Source organism: Hordeum vulgare, chromosome 7H, assembly GCF_904849725.1.
Source record: "Hordeum vulgare subsp. vulgare chromosome 7H, MorexV3_pseudomolecules_assembly, whole genome shotgun sequence".
Taxonomy (NCBI): Eukaryota; Viridiplantae; Streptophyta; class Magnoliopsida; order Poales; family Poaceae; genus Hordeum; species Hordeum vulgare.
The window spans coordinates 123,546,063-123,568,084 of record NC_058524.1 but is presented as its reverse complement, the minus strand read 5'-3'; the positions used below and the strand labels follow the sequence as shown (position 1 = coordinate 123,568,084).

The 22,022-nt window shown below is 45.8% G+C and overlaps 2 protein-coding genes across 2 annotated transcripts; both read left to right on the top strand.

Annotated features, from left to right (window-relative positions):
- Positions 1-6,990: 6,990 nt before the first annotated feature.
- LOC123408462 (SH3 domain-containing protein C23A1.17-like) lies at positions 6,991-9,234 on the top strand. Its single transcript, XM_045101569.1, has 3 exons — positions 6,991-7,134; positions 7,290-8,090; positions 8,210-9,234. Exons 1-3 carry the CDS (start codon positions 6,991-6,993, stop codon positions 8,393-8,395), a joined length of 1,131 nt encoding a protein of 376 aa, XP_044957504.1. The 3' UTR covers positions 8,396-9,234.
- On the top strand, positions 7,969-17,639 carry LOC123408461. The gene is made up of 3 exons (XM_045101568.1): positions 7,969-8,053; positions 15,244-16,746; positions 17,414-17,639. The coding sequence occupies exons 2-3, from the start codon at positions 15,776-15,778 to the stop codon at positions 17,637-17,639; spliced, it is 1,197 nt and encodes a 398-aa protein (XP_044957503.1). The 5' UTR covers positions 7,969-8,053; positions 15,244-15,775.
- The last annotated feature ends 4,383 nt before the right edge of the window (positions 17,640-22,022 follow it).

Here is a 22,022-nt window from a genome sequence, read left to right as displayed (position 1 = left end):
TTCGGTACTCCCATAAATGTTGAGACCAAAATCATCAATGTCATAACTCCAGAGGAGTACATAAGGGATTTTATCAGCCTGTTTCAGACCCTGAAAACGAAGAGGTATCTGTTTTGGTAAGAAATTGGACTCCGATGCTTTTCCAATAGGAAATTTTCTCCGTTTTGGAATTTTTGGAAAATTAGAAAAATAAAAAGTAGTCCGGAGAGCGCACGAGGCGGCCACAAGCTTGGAAGCCGCCACCTACCCCTAGTGGCGGATGGAGGGCTTGTGGGCACCTCGTGTGCCTCCCAGACTCCGTTTTCTTGCGGAGCACTCCTTCTGGTCCAGAAAAAATCAATATATATTCGCTCGAAGGTTTTGATCTCCGTATCGCAGTCTTCCTCTGTTTTCGTTTCGAGCTTGTTGTCTGCCGTAGATTTAGGTCAAGATGTCTTCTCAAGATTCTGAAGAAGAGATCTATGTGGCCGATGATCGTGCTAACTCTAGGATTAATGGGGACCCGGAACCATATGGCTGGACCACTGACGAGGAAGAGGACTATGAGCCCAAGGGGAAGGAACAAACGAGTTCCGATGAAGAGGAAGCTCCTCTACTTCAACCTGGACGCACTCATGTGGAGTTCAAGAAGTCAAGCCTCCATGACCAAAGGAAGAATCCTAAGACCTTGTTTATCCCTTCTCGTTTCTTGCAGGAGAGTAAGCAGGAACTTTGCCATAGAGTGTTGAAACTTGAGGAGGAAAATGACGATCTAAGGGAGCAGAACTTTTTGCTCAAGTGGAAATTAGAGAAGCTCAAGACTGCTTCAGCAACTCCACCACCATCACCACCAAAGGAAGACAACTAAGCATTGGTATGGGCAATCCCCTTGGCTTCTGCCAAGCTTGGGGGAGTTGCCGTGGTATCGTATCACCTTTATATATTTTGCTTTTACCTTTGTTTTAGTTCTTTCCTTTTCAGTTTTTATTTCTTCTCTTAGAGGAATAAGTCTTTAGTTTTTAGTTTGAGTCTTTTGCTTTTGTCTCTCCCCCGATGTATTCGAGCTTACGAGCTATATAATAAAGAGTGTCTTAGTCAAGGGCTTTGCTTTGTGCCATGATCAAAAGTATGAAAAGAAAGATAGCATGAAAGATCATGAGACGATCTTATGGAAAGTGATAACTTCACTTATGACACGTATGATGATGGAAACTTGTTGAGGATAAAACAACATAGACCTCAGTCATTGTTGCAATTAATAAGAAGTAATAAGGAAAGAGAGGTTCACATATAAATATATCATCTTAGACACTTTTTACAATTGTGAGCACTCACCTAACTATTACATGCTTAGGAGTAGATGTTGGACAAGGAAGACAACATAATGAATTGTGTTTGCTTGGTTCCAAACAATGTTATATGATTAGAGATCCCTTAGCATGTGACGATTGCTTCCACCTAATATTAGCCAAAACTCCTGCACCAAGTAGAGATACTACTTGTGCATCCATAAACCTTCAACCCAGTTTTGCCATGAGAGTCCACCATACCTACCTATGGATTGAATAAGATCCTTCAAGGAAGTTGTCATCGGTGCAAGCAATAAAAATTGCTCTCTAATATGTATGATCTATTAGTGTGTGGAAAATAAGCTTTGTACGAACCTGTGATGAGGAAGACATAAAAGCGACATACCGCATAATAAAGTTCTGTATCATAGGAGGCAATATAAAGTGACGTTCCTCCCCACTAAGAGAACACACATTCAAACCTGAAAAGCGCATGACAACCTCTGCTTCCCTCTGCGAAGGGCCTATCTTGTACCTTTACTTTTTGCCCTTGTAAGAGTCATGGTGATCTTCACCAATTCCCTATTTTTGCCTTTGTCTTGGCTACCGTCACATGCTTGGGAAAGATTTATATTCATATATAAACTTGGAGTTGAGTACTTATGATTTATTGTTGTTGACTTTACCCTTGAGGTAAATAGTTAGGAGGCAAAACTATAAGCCCCTATCTTCCTCTGTGTCCAGCTGAAACTTTGACACCATGAGTACCACGTGAGTTGTAACAATTGTGGAAAACAAAAGAGATGATTGAGTATGTGGGTTTGCCTTACAAGCTCTTATTTGACTCTTTCTGATGTTGTGATAAATTGCAATTGCTTCAATGACTATGGACTGTTGTTGGTTACTTCTCGGTAAGGTTTTTGCTTCATACTTTGCTTTGTGAAGGAATTGTTACTTTCCCATAAGAATCTTTATGATGTATTGTTGTTCTATGTGTTATCATGATGCCCTCATGTCCATATTATGTTTTACCGACACCTTCGTCCCTCAACATGTGGACATGTTTATGGAACTTGGTTTTCGCTTAAGGACAAGCGAGGTCTAAGCTTGGGGAGTTGATACGTCCATTTTGCATCATGCTTTCATGTTGATATTTATTGCTTTATGGGCTGTTATATTACTTTGTGGGACCATATTTATGCCTTTTCTCTCTTATTTTTCAAGGTTTATTTGAAGAGGGAGAATTCAGGCAGCTGGAATTCTCGACTGGAAAAGGAGAAAATCTTAGTCCACTATTATGCACAACTCCAAATTCCCTGAAAATTTACGTGGAATTTTTCAGGATTATATAAAAAATACTGGGCTAAAGAAGTACCAGAGGGGAGCTACCAGGGGGGAGAAGTATGAAGCATAAACTTTATTGACAGTCAACAAACTACTTTCTTAGTCATTGAGACAATCATAATTCATCATATTTTAGAGAAGAGTCTATGTAAGAGCTTTCATTTTAGCAAGTTCACATACTCAACTATTATTTAATCTTCTATGATTTCTAACACTCATTGCACATTTTTGGAGCTAATGTTTTCATCGAACACATATGAAGATATGGGCTTTATTATTTTTTGCCACCCAGCTCATTTACCTCAACGTCAACAATAATGAATCATGATCACCTACATCCAATCTTATATCAGAGGAAGCTATTTCGAAATGTCACAATGAATAACTTCAGCTGGGCAAATATGTACTGATGAGTAACACACCTTCTTTTTCCACGCCCATGGGATTGATCACCTTGTGATTGCCACAACAGACTACCTCTTCTCACCATCCCTCGAAGATTTTTGTCAAGCCATTGATTTTATCCACCGTAAGTTCATGCCATTTCTTAGACGCAAGTGATAAATCATTAGAACTACATATCAGTTCTCCTTGTGTTATGGAGTGTTTTCCTCCCGCAATAAGAATAGCTTGAAAAATGCTCTTATATTATGGGACGGAGGGATTAGATGATAGCTTGCGGTCAACTTTATAAAGAACCAAGTATTGTGTGCATTGTCTGTTAGGTTGTCAGTATCTCATGGAGTAGGTATAACAATATATAGGTTGCAAAACTATCTTTTAATGCAAACTTCCTTCTCAATAGCAAGATGAGTAATTCGTTTGCTGTCGATGTGGATGACATCATGCATGACAGTAAGTGGAATGGGCAATATAAATGCCTTTGACAAATAAACTGAGACTCCGTTTAAAAAGTTGGAATTTATGTAGACAAGGATATTACACTACGAAAGAATGGCTACATATTCTGCTCGTTCTTGAGCGCATGGTTTATGTGCAGAAGCCACATTTCTCAACAGTACACTTTATTGGTAAATTATCAAGAAACTACACAGGAATTTATAGTTATTTTCTCTGCGGGGTCTTTGGAGTTAGGCCGTGACAACATGTATCAATTCTTCACATTACCTTATACAAAACCCTTCACTTTGTAATACTGATTAATATATGAAAGTACACATGAGATTATTATGGAATTTTTATGTTATGTGGCACAATTTCCCTTTCTCTCAATAACACAGCAATTTCAATTGTAAATTGAAGTGAGGTTATACTCGGAAGGGCACAACTTGTTTTTGTTGCAACATACTATTTGGTTAATTATCAGGATTTATGTAGCAAATGTTGATGTTTGATTTTTTTATGGATTTAGTTTTATTAAAGCAAAGAGTGACGTTGCTCCTGAGGACATACATGCTCTTGTAGAGCTTGGGTTTGGAATATTTCATGCATTGCAGAATAAGTTTGTCGTCCAGGTAATGACCTGCCATTAATGATTTATATATGTTTAGTTAAGATCTTTTGTTCTTTGGTGATATACTCTTTTGGTTGGTAAATAATTTGTAACCAGATAAAATAGGGAGGTTTGCTCATCAGGCTTTTCAAAAAGCATGCGGAGAGACTTTCACTTGATGTGCAATGGAGGCCACTTTACGAGACATTGATACAGACCCATTTCAAGAAGTACAGTTCTGAACACACACATATTTTCTGGTGTCGAAAGAACTATATAAATTAACATGGTGAATGTCATGATTATTTCAGAAACATGGGCCCTGAGGGCTGGAAAGTAAGACAACAACACTTCGAGACCATCACCAGCTTAGTACGTGCCTCTAGGACTTTCTTTCCTGAAGGTGCAACTGCTGAGATTTGGTTGAAATTCAGGTTTCGCAGTTTCTGTTTGGCATATTCAGCACCAGTGTTTATTTTTCCTCGCATACTGCTGCATTTTTGCTTCTATGCTTCATTATTTTTTCTTGATTCATTGGCATATTATCCGGTGAAAATGCTAATTGGTCAAAACCCTGTTAAAATCCAACTTGGGACCTATCTCCGTTGATGAACAGGCTCAAGAAGAGAGGGAGACTAGATAACCTTTATTTATTCCTTTCCTTAACAAGATGTACTTGCACGCATCGCTTAACTGAAACTTTCCCAGCAATATTCACTAGCAAAATTTTTCTTATTCCCTATCTAAGTAGTTGTTATCTTGTCTCAACTATGGAACCAAAAAGTAAGGAGTCATTGTTTTCTAATCAGCGACGGGGTAACACTTGCTATATATTCTTGTACCGTTTATTGATGGAGAAATGGTGCTTAGCTACTCCCGAGTTTGGGTACATGCTTATTGGGTACATGCTAGATTATATGCAAGTTTGGGGACATGTACCATGCCCATGCAAGTTTGGGGCCTGACTTCTAGGACTCCCGAGTGCTATGCTACACCTCTGTTAGGTTAGAGACTTGAGCGTCATGATTGGGCTACTTTTTATATTACTAGAGTGTAGGACCAATATATACCTCTTTTTGCCCTGAGCATGGAATGGAACAATAAAGTTGCATTGAGGCTCAATGATGGCAGCAGACTCTAACTTCCAAGCTTGAACATGACTTGACCAGCCTACGATGCCCGCTGTAACTCCTATGGATGGCCTTACCGCCATCATCAGTCCTTCAACTTGTCAAGATGAAAAGCAACATGAATTCAAGAAGGAACTAATTAATTTTTTCCAAGACTGACTTGTTTTTTGTATCTTCGCTCCAAGTTTGTATCTCCACCATGTTCACTTGTATCATCCAAGAAAATTAGACATTCTAAAATCTTCATCGGATGTTTGATTCCATTTTTACTATAAAATAGACTAAATAGGCTATGCCATTATATTCTCTATGAAGAAGTTGTTCATCCAGTCGATTGTCCTTTATCTCTAACATGTACCTATACAATTGTGATTTTTACTTGGTGTGCTCGAACTTCAGACATCCACAAAAGATAATTGATAGGTTTGTATTTCCCCTTTCCTCTTTTCTTTAGAGATAATAAGGCGGTCATCGAATAATATGATTTTAAATTTTTATACTCGCTTGAACTTCATGTTTATGGACACGTGCGTTGCACGTGCACTGTTACTAGTATATATATATATATATATATATATATATATATATATATATATATATATATATATACTAGCAAAAGGGCCCATGCGTTGCAACGGGAGAAAGAAATACCACACGGCACACGCTCTTAATTTATAAAAAATGTCTATAATTTGAGAATTTATAGTTACGATACAAATAAAGATGGTCTTATCCTATGAAAATGCAGTTCAAAATTTCACAGGTCTTCTATTTTAACGCGGCTTGCATGTAGATTTAATACGTACAAAGAATCAGTCAAGTGACCTTCAGTTTCATCTCTAATACTGATTTTGTTGACGTATTCATCCCCAACCCGGATGAGTACCGGTATGAAAGAAAGACGAATAATGACTTATTTATTAAGATTGCACCCTAGATAGTATTTTTATTAAACGTTTAACGGATAAAATAATATCATATTTAAATTCTACATATTTTTCTAATCAAATTCCATGTATAATATGTTAAATTTGAAGTTACGGTTTAAAAAATATGAGTATTTTAAAAAATATTTAATATATACTACGAGTTTAATGTCATAAACAGTAAGGACTTTTTTATAAAATCATCTCGTTGGGTTTTCCGACGAAAACGATAGCCTCTTTATTATTAGGTAAAGATATATAAATTCTATTAATATCCCTGCGTGAGGAATAAGTAATTCCTCACCCGAGTCGATCGACCGAGCCACCGAGGATAGACCGGCTTAAAAACAGATGGAAAATTATGTCTGTAAAACTATGTCGACGGAAATGGTTGGGCCTTTGCTGGTCGGTAGGAGGTAGCCCACTCACCCACCTTTTCCAATCAGGTGCGAGCGGTTTTCACGGGCTCGCACAGGTGTTCATCTCTTCCGACCCCTCTCCTTCCTGGCGACAGCGGCGACACTGGAGGCAGCGACGGCGACAACGGCGGCACCGAAGGGACCAACTAGAGGCGAGGGCTACTCTCCTCTCTCACGCGTGAAGTTCAAGTATCTCAAGCGGTAGCGAACAGGAGACGATGTAGGCAGTGCAACGATCCGACGCGAGCTGGGCGGCGACAATGGCCTTCTCCGGCATCGCTCTCTACCTTCGGCTTTCTTCTCGCCGGTGAGGTTTCCCTCCCTTCCTCCTCCATGAATTTCTGAATTTCTAGGGTTAGGGTTCTTGGTTTTTGGGAGCGAGGCAGAAGAATAGAAAGAAGACAAAGAAAGGAAAAGAGAGAAGATAGGATCTTGCATACTGTAAAGGTGATGCAGGTTCATGGTGGAGACTGGCGCTCGGAGGTGGGATCAATTCTAGGAGAAGGTGGATATCATGGTGTAGGAGGAGAAGAAGGCCACGTAGATGGTGGCGAGAGAGGAGAAGGAGCTGAAGGCTGTGGAGGAGGAACAACAGTACTGTATCTTCTTAGATCCAGCCAAAGGCGATGGCCCTATTAATTTCTGTTATAGATAAACCGTTCCTTCTTTTCTTCCTTGGAGCTCCACCGTTTTGAACGATCTGGACTGTCACCTAGTACTCAGCCTGGACGTACCGAGCGGGCTTTTAGGCCCGCTCGTGGCCCGTTCAATTTTGGCCCGCTCGGTCCTGGACCGACAAGAAAACAGTCCGGTCCGGGCCCAGATATTCAGACCGAAAAAAAATCGGTCCGGTCCGGTCTTTAACCGGGCCGAACGAAAGGACCGAGCCCAATAACCAGAAGAACAAAAGCAGAGGAACGGCGGCTCGGCCCTCGCTCGTCTTCTCCTCTTCCTCGTTACACAGAGGAACGGCGGCTCCTCCTCCTCTCCCTAACCCTAACCCTAAGGCGACGGCGCCGTCGGCCGCGCCTCCGATCACCGACGAGACCACGCCGTCGATCCCTCCACTCTTAGTCCAAGCTGGAGGATCATCCTCACGTCGGGGTCGCAACAAGACCACGCCGTCGATCCCGCCGGCGACCTGGAGGATCATCTTCTTCCCAGACCTAGCGACGGCGCCGTCGCACGTCGCCCCATCCGGCCGTCCATCTCCAATCTCCGTCGCCACCTGGACCTCTCCTACCACGCCGTCGGTCCCGCCTTCTCCTGTTGTCGTCATCTCGTCAACCACCACCTCCTCGTTTGCACCTGCACGCGAAGGAATGAGGAGTGGAGGAGCCGCGAAGCCGAGGAGGGAGCACCGCGGCTGCACCTGCACGCCGACGTCGAGACGTCGACCATCGTCGACCACCTCCTCCCGTTGGCTGTCCGCCGTTGACCACAAAGCTGGAGGACACGGGGGAGTAGCACCTGCACCTCACGTCGACGCCGTCAGTTGTTCATTCTGCACTTCGTATGATCTTTCTTCAGTTGGCATCTTTCTTCAGTTGGTAATTTTCGAGTTTGCTTGCTTATTTTTTGTCCATTTGAATCTCTTTTACAACCTAACGATCTATATGTTTAAATTTACTGTCAAAGAGTTCTAAAACACCTCCCATCTCACTCCCAGGAACGAACTGCAGCCGGTCCATTCGGTCCCGTCGGTCCTCACCGAGCTAAGCTGCAGCCGGTCCGGTTCAGAGAAACAGGACCGCAAGTAACATCGGTCCGGTCCGGGCCGGGCCAGCTGCGGCCGGTCCAAAGCGAGGCTCGGTCAGGGACCGGACCGGCCCGGACCGTGTCCACCCTGACCTAGTACTGAGAAATACCATGTTTGGCCATTTTAACTTAGAATGGAGTTGGGATACTTCTACTATATCTGTATTACTATGGTCATCCCATCATTGTGTATATGCTGTGTTGCAGAACGCACATAGGGAACTCAAAAAGGGTAAAGTAAAAAAATGTGAAAAAACAAGCCTCGTAGTGAAGAATCTTGCCCCCAAAAGAAGCCCAAAGCATTCAAGCCCAAGTAACTGTGATCTTAATGCACAATGTCACCGGCTTGCTGATTGGGAATGTAATGTTTTGTTAGTTTTTTAGTTAGTCGAGCCACTGCCATCGGGGCCGATCATACTCTGAACAGATTGAAATTTAAACCTTTCGATTATCTAATCTTACCAAAGAACAGAAATGTGTCTTTTCTTAAACTTGAATCGTCCTGGTAAAAGTATGTATTTTCACTTTCACCTGCAGTTGTCTCTATGTGGAAGGCGAAGTTTCTCTAGGTGCAGACCTAAACAATAGTGAGACATTGTAGGCGCAGACGTGAATAATAGTGAGACATGGTAGCAACTAGCAGACGTGAATAATAGTGAGACATGGTAGCAACTAGCGAAAAGTGCAAGATGCATGATCAACTTTTCTTTTTCCAATTCATTGTACATTTGTTGCTCTTTGACACCTCCTTGAAAGCACTGCATACAGCTGCAGTTTGGTTCTCATATTTTCACACTGTGCTTAAGGCGAACAATGGATGGCTAAGCACCTATTTATTTCTAGTTTTGATCTGTTGATACACACCGCTGGGCGTGATCATATTTTACATTGATGTAAAGAAGCAATGCAATCTATATCGCATGCAAGTTTGGAAAATGTATTATTTGTACATGCTCCTATTTTATGTTGGCCCCACATCTCTTAACTCATCTCTCAAATTTCTTACATCGGCTGGCGAATGTGGGCAGACTCTGAATGGTATGCTAGTTTTCATACGTGGTTGGTTGGAAACCTTATGGTGGTGGACGCTGACCCTCTCCCAAACTTTCAATATTCATGGAAGCTGCAAATTGTAGTTAGATTTATTTCAGTTGCCCAGAGGTGGACACTGACCCTCATCCTGTTAACAAACCTTGTACATACATGCAATACCGTTGTAACTACTAGCTAGAATATAGGATCTCCACCGGCTACTCTCCTCACCTGACGGGAGTCTCCCCCTATATGTACATGTAACACTGATGAGAGGAAAGCAAGACACATTCTCTCCAATCTATTTCATCTAACTTGGTATAAGATACCATGGCCTTCGAGGACATTCTCGGCGATCAGCTCCCGCCGCCGCAACGGCCGCCGCGGCATTCGAGGACATTCTCGGCGATCAGCTCCCGCCGCCGCAACGGCCGCCGCGGCAACACCTCCAGCTTCCTCCCCGGTCCTCTCCACCACCACCGCTGCTACCTCTGCTGCCCTCTCCACCATGGTCACTCCACACACCCTTCATGCCAACCACTCCCTTCTCAATTTCCATCAAGATCACATCTCCAACCACATCACCTTCAAGCTGGATCCTGCCCTCAACAATTACATCAAGTGGCGCACCTTCTTCACCTGTGTTTTTCGCCAACACCACGTCGAGGACCATGTCCTCCGTCCTCCTCCACCTTCCCCCGACGCTGCCTAGCTTGCCGCCGACCAGCGTGTCATGCTATGGATCCTCTTCACCCTCGTCGATTCCCTCCTCGACCTCATCATGGGCGGCGCTGTCGACGCCTACATCGCCTGGACGCGCGTCCGGCACTACTTCCGGGCCAACCAGGGTGCCCAGTATCTCCATCTCACACGCCAGTTTCGCACCCTCAAACAGGGCGATCTCCCTGTGTTTGACTACGCCCGCCGCTTGAAGGCTCTCGCCGATGGCCTCGCGGATACGGGCCACTCCGTCTCCGACCACGACCTTACCATGCAGCTCCTTCATGGCCTCGATGCCCGCCTCGACACCATCCGCACCCTCCTCGGTGACACGGGTCCCCTGCCCTCCTTCGCCGCCACGCGCTCTCGGCTGGATCTTGCGGAGTACAACATCAACCTCCGCACTGCCGAGGCCGGCTCCACCGCCCTCACCATCTCTGGCGGCCCTGGCTCCTCCCAGGACCGTGGCGATCGCGATGGCCATGGCCCCGGCGGCCCTGGCGGACACGGTGGTCCAGGCGGTTCTCGTGGCTCTGGCGGCGGTGGTCGTGGCCGTGGCCGCTCTGACTCCGCTGGTCGTGGCCCTCCCCCGCAACCCGTCCCGTGGACTGGCTACTTCGCCCCCTACGGCATGGCGCTCCCGGCACCCCGCCCCGCTTGGGTTCCTCCCAACGCCGCCGGCATCTTGGGTCCCCGTCCCGGCATTCACTCCCAGGCGTACCCCCTCATGATCTCGGGTCCGTCCCCGGCGTTCCATTCTCCTACCGCGCCGGCCCAGTACCACCCCGGCACCGCCACCTGGGATCAGGCGGCCTTGTTCCACCACGCCCCTAGTCAGCAGGGCGTCCCCAACCTTGGCGCCGACTGGGTCCTCGACTCCGGCGCTACCACGCACGTCACCGTCAACCCTGGTAATCTCTCCTCGTTTCGTCCTTTCCCAAAGCATATATCTTCAAGCGTGACTGTTGGCAATGGTGCTCGTCTTCCCATCATTGGCACTGGATCCACAACCCTACCCCCCACCAATCTCTCCCTTAATGATGTTGTCTGTCCTGATATTGTTCAAAATCTCATTGCTGTTCGCAAACTCTCTCGCGATAACCATGTTGCCGTTGAATTTAACCCCTTTGGTTTCTTTGTGAAGGATCTTCCAACCAGGAATCTCATCATGACGTCCAGTAGTCCCGGCCCGCTCTATCCATTCTACAACACCACCTCGACCGGCGCCTCAGCTCTCCACATCACCTCCGGCGATTTGTGGCATCACCGGCTCGGCCACCCTAGCAAAGGCTCCCTGGCTTCCCTCTCCAAGCATTTCCTTCCCGATTGTAATAAACTGTCCAACACACCATGTACCGCTTGCCAGCTAGGGCGCCAACCACGTTTATCTTTTTCCTCTTCCCATAATTGTACCACCGCTCCATTTGATCTCATTCACTGTGATCTTTGGACCGCTCCGGTTGTTAGTTTTTCTGGCTTTGAATATTATCTTATTATTCTTGATGACTTTACTCATTATTCTTGGTCTTTCCCGTTACGCCAGAAATCTGACACCTCCCCTACTCTCCAGCGATTTTTCACTTACATCTACCACCAATTTAACACTCTTATCAAAACCATGCAATGTGACAACGGCGGTGAATTCATTAACACGTCCCTTCGTACCTTCTTTTCAAACAATGGCATCTCCTACCGCGTCTCTTGTCCACACACGTCACCCCAGAACGGCAAGGCTGAACGCATGCTCCGTACCACCAACGACGTCGTACACACCCTTCTCCTTCATGCCAAACTCCCACCCCCCTTTTGGGTTGAGGCACTCCACACCGCCACTCTCTTACTCAACCGGCGTCCCTCCACCCAAACATCTCCTCACACGCCGTACTTTCTTCTCACTGGCGTTCTTCCACGGTACGATCATTTACGTGTGTTTGGCTGCTTATGCTATCCCAATCTATACGCCACATCTGCTCACAAACTCACACCCCGCTCCACTCCATGTGTTTTCCTCGGATACCCCCTCGAACACAAAGGCTATAGATGTTTTGATCTCGTCACACGCAAAGTTATTGTGTCTCGCCACGTTATTTTTGACGAGTCCACTTTTCCCTACACCCCTCCCACACAGCAGCCCACACCGTGCCTTCCCGCAGCACCTCCTCGCCCTGCCCGCCAAATCCTCCCCGGGATCACCGCCGCACCTACCTCGGATCCCCCACCTCCACCTACCTCGGCGCCCACTTCCCCACCTGCACCCACCTGGTCTCCCGCGCCCCCACTTGGGCGGCCCCACCACCCACTACCGGTCCTCCCGCCCCACCTCCACCCGTCGACAGCCTCGGATCTCCACCTGCCTCTGATTCGCCCGCAGCTGCCGCTCCCACCTCCCCGATGGTTTCTGCACCCGGGCCCACCGAATCCTCCTCGGAATCCCGAACCACCACTCCGTCTCCTCCACGTCGCCCCACCGTACCTGTTCTCCCGCCTGTTAATTCGCATGCGATGAACACCCGGGCCAAGCGCGGTTTCTCCCAGCCGCGCCGCCTCTTCTCTCTCACTGCTTCCACTTCTGTTTCCCCACTCCCCGCCACATACAAAACAGCTCTTACCGATCCCCATTGGTACCATGCCATGCTTGATGAATATAATGCTTTGATTAAGAACGATACTTGGAGTTTGGTTCCTCGTCCTGCAGGTGTCAACGTGGTCACCGGAAAATGGATCTTCCGCCACAAGCTTAACCCCGACGGCTCGCTGGCTCGTTACAAAGCACGGTGGGTCCTTCGTGGTTTCACGCAAAAGGAGGGAGTCGACTACGCTGAGACCTTCAGCCCGGTTGTCAAACCGGCCACCGTTCGTGTCATCTTGAGCATCGCCACAGCCTACTCTTGGCCCATCCATCAATTGGATGTCAAGAATGCATTTCTTCATGGAGAACTTGGTGAGACCGTTTATTGCGCCCAACCTGCAGGTTTCGCCTCTTCTTCCCACCCTTCCCATGTCTGCCTTCTCAAGAAATCCCTGTATGGTTTGAAACAGGCCCCACGCACGTGGTTCCTACGCTTTCGGTCATACATCCTCTCTCTCGGCTTTGTGTCCTCCAAGTGTGACACTTCTCTTTTCATCTATCGCCACGGCTCCAGCATCGCCTATCTACTCCTCTATGTCGATGACATCATCCTTCCCGCCAACACACCTGCCACGCTATCCTCCATCATATCCTCCTTAAAGGCGGAATTTGCCATGTCCGATCTCGGTGATCTTCACCATTTTCTGGGCGTCAATGTTACCCGCAACAAATCCGGCCTTTTTCTCTCTCAACAGCAATATGTCTTCGAGATTTTGGACCGTGCTAGCATGCTCAATTGCAAACCAATTTCCACCCCAGTCGACACCAAATCCAAACTCTCAGCTCTTGATGGTGACCCTCTTTCCAATCCCACACACTACCGCAGCCTCGCTGGCGCCCTCCAGTATCTCACCATCACCCGACCAGAGATCTCCTATGCTGTGCAACAGGCGTGTCTCTTCATGCATGCCCCATGCACTGCCCATCTCCAGTTCGTCAAACGCATTCTTCGCTACCTCAAGGGCACCTCGCACTACGGTCTCCAGTTTTATCCGTCTCGGTGCCATGATCTCATCTCTTACTCTGACGCCGACTGGGCCGGTTGCCCGGATACACAGAAGTCCACGTCGGGCTTCTGTGTCTTCCTTGGATCCAACTTGGTTTCATGGTCTTCCAAACGTCAGTCCACGGTTTCTCGGTCCAGTGCTGAAGCCGAATACCGTGCTGTCGCCAACTGTGTTGCTGAAACTACATGGCTGCGCCAACTTCTCCACGAGATTCATCACCCGCCATCTCGCGCCACCGTTGTGTACTGCGACAACATTAGCGCCACTTATCTCTCCTCCAACCCCGTCCAACATCAGCGCACCAAACATGTTGAGATTGATCTCCACTTCGTTCGGGATCGTGTCGCCATGGGAGAAGCTCGCGTCCTCCACGTGCCATCCGGATCGCAGTACGCCGACATCTTCACGAAGGGACTTCCTTCGGTCGTATTTGATGATTTTCGCTCCAGTTTGAACATCCACCAAGGCGGAGTTCCAACTGCGGGGGGTGTTAACAAACCTTGTACATGCATGCAATACCGTTGTAACTACTAGCTAGAATATAGGATCTCCACCGGCTACTCTCCTCACCTGACGGGAGTCTCCCCCTATATGTACATGTAACACTGATGAGAGGAAAGCAAGACACATTCTCTCCAATCTATTTCATCTAACTCATCCAGCCTGTCAATCTTCGCTAATATTTTTGTTTAACCTTCTCTCAATACAAGAGTAATCTTTTATAACAGGGAAATGTGATTTTTCTTTCTGGTTATTTCTTGTTTATTCTGTAGCTTAAACCATATGGGAATGTCCTGTTTTTGGTGAGTAATCATGCAATTCTAGCTAGGCTCCATCAATCTAGTTTATTTCGTAGCCATGGATACTGTAAAAAAGATCCACACCATTATTTTTACTTGAAATTCCTATATACTGTAAGACTTTGATTTTGTTCACATTTGACCTATTTTCCTATCTTGCAGAGCCATCCATTAAAATATGGTTAATATATTCTACCCTGTGTTTACTGTACCACTCGAATAGAGACATGCATTTATTTCAGTCGATCAATTTTTCTGCTGTAGCAACACTTTTTTGTCATCCTGGTTGTGCTCCAATTAACTCATTCTGTGAATTAATGTTAAGTGCTCCTTCTCAGCATGTTTACATATGTACGTGGCAGCCTGCTTTTAAAGGTATTTATGTTTTGATGCTACATAATACATATTCATGAGATGGTGCATGGACAACTTTTAATCTTTATCTCTCTTATGTCATTCTTACCCAATTTTATCTCGCACAGTTTGGTACAAGACATGTTTAAGGTTGCATTGAAATCATAGTTACAGAGCTTGGCCTCTCTGTCTTGTTTCTCTATTTACTATTGATTCCTACCTATAGCTAGTGTGTTCATGTGATTCTCGTGAATCTGCTACATCCAAACTTCGCTTGTGTTTTTTCCAGCTTATGGTAGTAAAATCTCAGTCTACCTTCAAGTCTGATATGTTCTTGTTTATTGATGGTCTCTACCTGTTTGTTGGTATGCTTCTTAGAACTAAAAATATTCTGTCTTTTTAGGTATCTATTCAAGTGGATGATGAAAAATGTATGAGGGATAGAGAGGAATGAGTTTTCTGTAACCTCCAGAGGGACAGTGGAACGCCGGAGGGGGTCCAGGGGGTGGTGCTAATCAGTGGCACCAGCCCTTCCAACCTCCGGAAGGAAATTTTGTTGAAGGTGCTAGAGGATCAAACTATTGTCCGCGTGGAACGGGTGGACTACGCACCTTTGGACGAAACAATCTGATGCCGAAGTGGAAGGAGGTTACACCTAGGCAAATGAGGGGGCTGCAGATAATAAACCTAACTCTGCTGAGATCATTGCACCTAAGTCGGCAGAGGATATAGATGCGGCGCGTGCCAATAAAGCAGCTCGAAAGAAGGAAAAACTGGCATGGTACAGATGCAGAGTTCCTGGACACTTCGTAGTAGATTGTACCACTGAGATATGTGATATCTGCTAAAAACCAGGGCATGATGATGCTACATGTCCATTACTTTTAGTTCCTAAGCCGGTGATTAATATTTATGGTGTATGTCAAAGCAAGCTTATGTTTTTTGAGACACCAACATCGTCATCAGTCCTAGTTCCGCCTCGCCTTCAGAGTTCCAGAACGGGACTAGTAAAGGTCACAAACGGAACACTGACTGCAGAACAAGTTTCTCAACAGCTGAAAAGGCTTGTGTCTGAGACATACCAGTGGGCACCAGATAAGGTAGATGACAAAAGTTTTCAAGAAGAGTTCCCAAGAAGAGAGGATCTTCAACGGTTGCTTGCATTTGGGGTCAGCAAAGTGAGTGATAGCAAATGCTTACTTGAGTTTGAGGAGTGTAAAAAACCGGAACCACAGGGTACACGATTAAAGAAGGTTTGGATTAGATTTTCAGGAATACGAGAGATTCTTCTTAATGACTTCCTTATTGTATGGAGTCTAGGGTCTTTGATTGGTAAGACAGATAAGGTGGATATGCCTTTTACTCAAAAACGGGGTATAGCGAGGGTGCGTGTGTTGGTCCTTGATGTTGAGTTCATACCGGATTACGCACCATGGTCTTACGATGGAATTCACTATGACCTTGATGTAGAGGTGGAGGTGGAGGCCCAAAAGCAATCACTTGACGGTGATATTCATATGACAGATGGTGATGATCGAGATAAGGACCGGGGAGATGCCGAGGAGGATCAGTCCGACAAGTCTAACCACAATTCAAAACCACAATCATCCTCTGCCAAGGATAATTCACTTAACACTGCAGGGACTCCCTCCTCTTCATTGTCACCTATGGTTACTTTACGGCTTGGATCTTTTGAGATGCCTACACCAACTACACTATGGACGGAAGCAAGCGTGGAGGAGGAAGTAATACCAGGTATCGAGAAAGAGATACCACGTGAAGGAAACAATACCTCTCCGCTGATGCGTTTGTCACATTTGGAGGTGCTGACCACGCTAATCAGTTCAATCAAACTTCATAGGGAGGATGAGCAACTGAGCCTGAAACATACATGTGACAGCCCGATGCTATCATGGTGCTTGTCATTTTCTTTTGTCGCATCATCATCGCATCATGCGCATCATCTGCATTGCATCGGCACCCCGTTGCCGCCAGTTTTCAAAACTTGCATCCGTTGTTAGTTGCCGGTTCTCGTCGTTGTCCGTTCTGAGCCCGACCGCACACGCACGCGCCTGCGGCATCGTCAAAACCCTGTTTTAAAAGTGTGTTGAAAACTTCCTCTAATCGGGTTGATATTTGACGTGTGGTCTTTATTAGTTGTAGTTAGGCCGCTTGTCAAGTATTGTCGCGATCGGAGTTCGTCTGGTACCCGAACGGTCGGCCGTAGCGGCACCGTATTCGGTCTACCGTTGGACGGTTATCGGTGTTTTAAAAATCGTTGTCGGGTGCCCACTTCCCTCTCATCTTAGCCACCACCCCTCTACATGGCCTAAACCTAAACCACCTAACCCCAGGACGGTTCCGGAGCGTCCGATCTCAATCGGAAGGTCCGAAAACGCCCGAAACCGCTAAACCTAGCCTGTTTTTCTATATATAGGAGACTCCCATCTCTCCTCCTCGTTTTCTGTGCTGAGCAACCCTAGCCGCCACCTCAGACAGCCTCTCCCTCCTCCCACCTCATGCTAGGCCCGCGGGGCCCGTTCTGAGCCCGCTCGAGCCCATCTGGGCCCGAGGCTGCTGTGCCCGGAGATCTCCTTCCTCGAGCTCCTCCTGCCCGAGGTGGCCAGCGCGCGCGGCAAGCCGGAGCCCTCGCCGGCGAGGCAACTACATTCCCTGCCGCCCCGCTGCCTGGATCCCGCGCCAGCACCGAGCCCCGCCGCCGCCGGTGCTCGTCCCCTGCCGCCCCGCCGTCGGATCCCGAGGCTTCCTCCTCTCCTGGGCTTCGGCCCACCAAGGTGAGCAGCCCCAGCTCCCGTAAGCCCCGCCTGTGGCGTGTATTAGCTATCCCGCGCTTGCCTTGGTTTCGGCCGAGTAGATAGATTCAGCCCAGTAGATATTATAAGATTTTTTTTTCGGATTAGATATTCTAGGGTTATTAGAAATATTTAAACGTACGTATCTTTTATTCCGTAAGTCGGATCGCGACAAGTAGCATTTGGTTTTCGTGTGGTTTCTCGCGTAGAATACGATTTCATAACTTGCATATTTGTTTGACGACATTTAGCATGCCGTATGCATAGATTAACGTGTTGTCCTAATATGTTTGCGTCCCGTAATTATTTTTCGCGCATGTCCGGTTTGCTCGAATGCCGTAGTATAAATGCCCATGTTTTAGGAACCAATTTTCCATGTATTTTAGGATAATCATTGGTATTTTTGCGTGTAGGGATTGCCGCTAGTTTATTTATCCGTGTATAGGTTATTATCTCGCATTTATGTGTGGCATTATTGTTGTGTTGCAACCCCACATGTTTTATATGTTTTCGGGGTAGAAAAATCCATGGGATTTTTCTGTGCAATTAGTTTTATCTTTTGAGTAAGTTAGTTTGCGCGATATTTTGCCATGTTGCCCTTTTGTTTAATTCGTAGGGTTTATTCCGTTCTTTGTTTGACGGAGTTGACAACTAGAGAGTTGTTCTTGGATGTTTACTCTAGCCCCTGGTATTTTTGGTTGCAATAGAAATGCATGTTTAGGTGTGGTTTGCTTGCTCTCAAGTTGCTAGAAATAGTGTTGATTTGGAGGAGCTGAAATATTTCTAAGTCTGGAATCTGTTATATTTTGTTGCTGTCTTGTCTTGCTTGTAACTTGTGATCTGTAGCTCTTTTGAGGTTGGTGCAATGGAGTTAGTTGTAGCCCTTGTGACTTCTTTTTCTAGTGTTCCTTGTTGCCATGCTAGTAGATGTTAGTTGTTTATGGTAGTGCTTCTTGCCCTCTTTCGTGCCATGCCTTGATTGAGCATATTGGAGTTGAGTAGCTCGTAGTTGTGGGGTGTAGAAAATGCTATGTGGCTGATTTTGGCAGATTGTGGTGATTTCTTGTTTTGCTCGTAGTTGTTGAACCGTAGCTCCGATTTGATTGTGTCCTACATGAAACTTGCTTAGAATCTCGTGTAGTTTTATTTTCTCTTGTTGGTTGTATGTTTTGAAGTGCTTGTGACCGTCGTTGCACACATATTGCATTCATGCCATCATATCTTGCGATGCTTGTAACTTTTGATCCGTACCTCCGTTGGAGATGTTCTCTATGTGTAGATTGCTTGTAATGACGCATAGAATCACGTGAACCTATTTGTTTTGCTGTTTAACAACCAATTAAATGTGTTAGTTCAGATCTGGACAAAATTGTAAATTAACATGTGAGGTCGTCTCGGAGGTGCTATATGTCATTTCTGACCTCATTTAAAATGCCTAGATAAGTAGTTTAATTACGCTTCACCTCTTGCCATGTGTAACCACATTTAATATTGCCGTGTACCTAATCGGGATAAAACTAAATAAATAAACATGGAGTTTCGTCAATATGCAACCCGTTGCATATTGAACTTCACTTAGTTTGTAGGTTTGATTGTGTGAATTGTAATGCCGTGACGTGCATGTATTCAGCTGCTCATGCATCATTTGTGTTGTGCATCGTTTGGTGAATTCCGTGTGTTGATTTGTGTTTCCGGTTTGCTTCGTCTTGATAGAGTTCCGCAGCGTGCCGGATTGTGAGGATCCGTTCAACTACGTCGGTTCTTCTGCTTCACGGAGGCATTCTTCTTCCAAGCGGGATCTCAGGCAAGATGACCATTTTCCTAGATAACATTACTATCATTGCTATGCTAGTTTTATCGCTTCTATCGATCATGTCTCGTTGCCTACCACATGTTAAATATCAGCCTCTCAACAATGCCATGAAAACCTTCAACCTGTTCGACCTAGCAAACCACTGATTGGCTATGTTACCGCTTGCTTAACCCTGTGTTAGCGTTGCTAGTTGCAGGTGCAGTTGCTTCCATGTGAAAACATGGGTTCCTTGTTATATCACCATATTAAATGCTATTTAATTTTATGCACCTATATACTTGGTAAAAGGTGGAAGGCTCGATCTTTCTAGCCTGGTGTTTTGTTCCACCTTTGCCCCCTTAGTTTCGGCTACCGGTGTTATGTTCCATAACTGAGCGCCCCTAACACGATCGGGGTTGTTATGGGGACCCCCTTGATAATTCGTTTTAGATTAAAGCTGGTCTGGCAAGGCCCAACATTGGTACTATTTGCCCAACATAATAATTCTGTTAAATTGAAATGCATAGGGAGTTAGCGCTACCCGAGGAGTAATTCTACATAAACAGGGGGGCCAGTGCTGATGGTGTTGGTCCCAAAAGGACAGACTGCGGGGCCATCACGGGGCAACTCGAGGTTTGGTACCTGTAGGCTTTTCCATCCGTCGTGTCCTAAGAACGAGATACGCGGCTCCTATCGGGTTCGTCGACACGTCGGGCTGCCTTGCTGGGTTAGTTTTACCTTTGACGAGATATCTTGTGCATCGGGATTCCGGTGATGCTTTGGGTAATCTCAAAGTTGAGGTTTTCCACTAAGGAATCCGACGAGATCGCGAGTGTCGTGATCGAGGATTTCTATGCGGCTTGTGGTAATTTGTGATGGACTAGTTGGAGCACCCCTGTAGGGTTAAATCTTTCGGAAAGCCGTGCCCGCGGTTATGTGGCAACGTGGAAACTTTGTTTAACACTGATTCTAGATAACTTGAAGTTAACTTAAATAAAACTTGCCAATTGTGTGCGTAATCGTGACTGTCTCTTTCGTGAGTTCTTTCTCCGATTGAGGACACGGTGGGGTTATGTCTGACGTAGGTAGGTGTTCAGGATCATTCATTTGATCATCAGTAGTCAGGTCCGCTATGCGTAGATCTCCCCTCTTATTTCTTGTACTCGTAAGTTTAGTCACCAAATATATGCTTAGCTGCTGGTGCAACCTCACCACTTAACCATACCTCACCCATTAAGTTTTGCTAGTCTTGATACCTTTGGAAATGAGATTGCCGAGTCCCCTGTGGCTCACAGATTACTACAACACCAGTTGCAGGTACAGGTAAAGGTTACTTGACGCGAGCGCGTTGACTGTTCATTTGGAGTTGCTTCTTCTTCTTCTTCTTCATCGATCTAGGGTGGGTTCCAGGCCGATAGCCTGGGATAGCAAGGATGGACGTCGTTCTTCTTTTCTCGTTTGTTTTCGTCCGTAGTCGGACCCTGCTCTTCTTCATGATGTTAATGTATTGTACTGCTGTGACTCTGATGTAGCATGTGGCGAGTGTAAGCCAATTATATATATATATATCTCTTCTTTTCAGTACATGTACTTGTAATGATATCCATTCTTGCGACACGACGAGATGCGCTTCTATCCCTGACGAGGCCTTCGTGCCAAATTGAGGATAGGGTCGCATCTTGGGCGTGACAATACATCCGTGCCTACGACGTGTAATCAGGAGGTACATCGGGGTGACATGCAATTTTCGACACATAATGATGCTTCGGCCGGGCTGATGGGAAACAGTAGCAATGAGGTAAGAAGTACAAGCCACTATTCTCACGTTGTGTCCGAGGGTGACATGCAATATACGAAGCAAAATGATGCTTCGGTTGGTATAATGGGAAACAGCAGCGACATAAGAAGTACAACCAGCCATTATAATAAAGTTGTGTCCTAGGGGGACATGCAAGCCATGCAGCAAAACGGTGCTTCAGCTGGGCTGATGAGCAACAACAGCAACGTAAATGCTGATTCTGATGGACCGAATGGACAAATTACAGAGTCTGAATCTTGCTTGCTGAAGCAGAAGCAACAAGGCACTAGAATTGCAATACCGGAACAGGTTCATGCACCTTCATCTGGGCAGGACAAGGTTGCGGTTGATTGTGAGGTAACAGGACGAAAACATACAACTATATCTTCACATGATGTGATTTCTTTTGGAGGAATTTCAGACCCTTCTTGCGGAGATTTACGGTTCAGTCAACGTATCCAGGAGCAGCCGGATGCCGATGACATGTTACTAGCGCGTGCCACGAGGGGAGCAAAGCTTCGAGACGTCGAGGCAGCTACAGGTATGCAAATTGATCATAATGCTTCAATACTTCATTTTACAGAGTCTGAGATTATACAAAATGCTAGCGACATAGGAATTACTATGGGTTCTTCTAGCAAACAATTAGCAAAAATATTAATGATATTCTTGATATAGAAACAGATAGAACTATAGAGTTTATTCAAAATCTTGCATCGGTGAAGCCTATGAATGAAAATGATATTAATGAATTAGGAGGAGTAGAATTACAAAAAGTA

Coding starts and splice junctions, on each gene's coding strand:
- LOC123408462 (XM_045101569.1), top strand. CDS start 6,991: ATGCAGGTTCATGGTGGAGACTGGCGCTCGGAGGTGGGATCAATTCTA. Junction 7,135..7,289: donor GCTGTGGAGGAGGAACAACA/GTACTGTATCTT, acceptor GCGGGCTTTTAG/GCCCGCTCGTGGCCCGTTCA. Junction 8,091..8,209: donor TTGGCATCTTTCTTCAGTTG/GTAATTTTCGAG, acceptor TCTCACTCCCAG/GAACGAACTGCAGCCGGTCC.
- LOC123408461 (XM_045101568.1), top strand. CDS start 15,776: ATGTTTTTTGAGACACCAACATCGTCATCAGTCCTAGTTCCGCCTCGC. Junction 16,747..17,413: donor CATACATGTGACAGCCCGAT/GCTATCATGGTG, acceptor TCTGGGCCCGAG/GCTGCTGTGCCCGGAGATCT.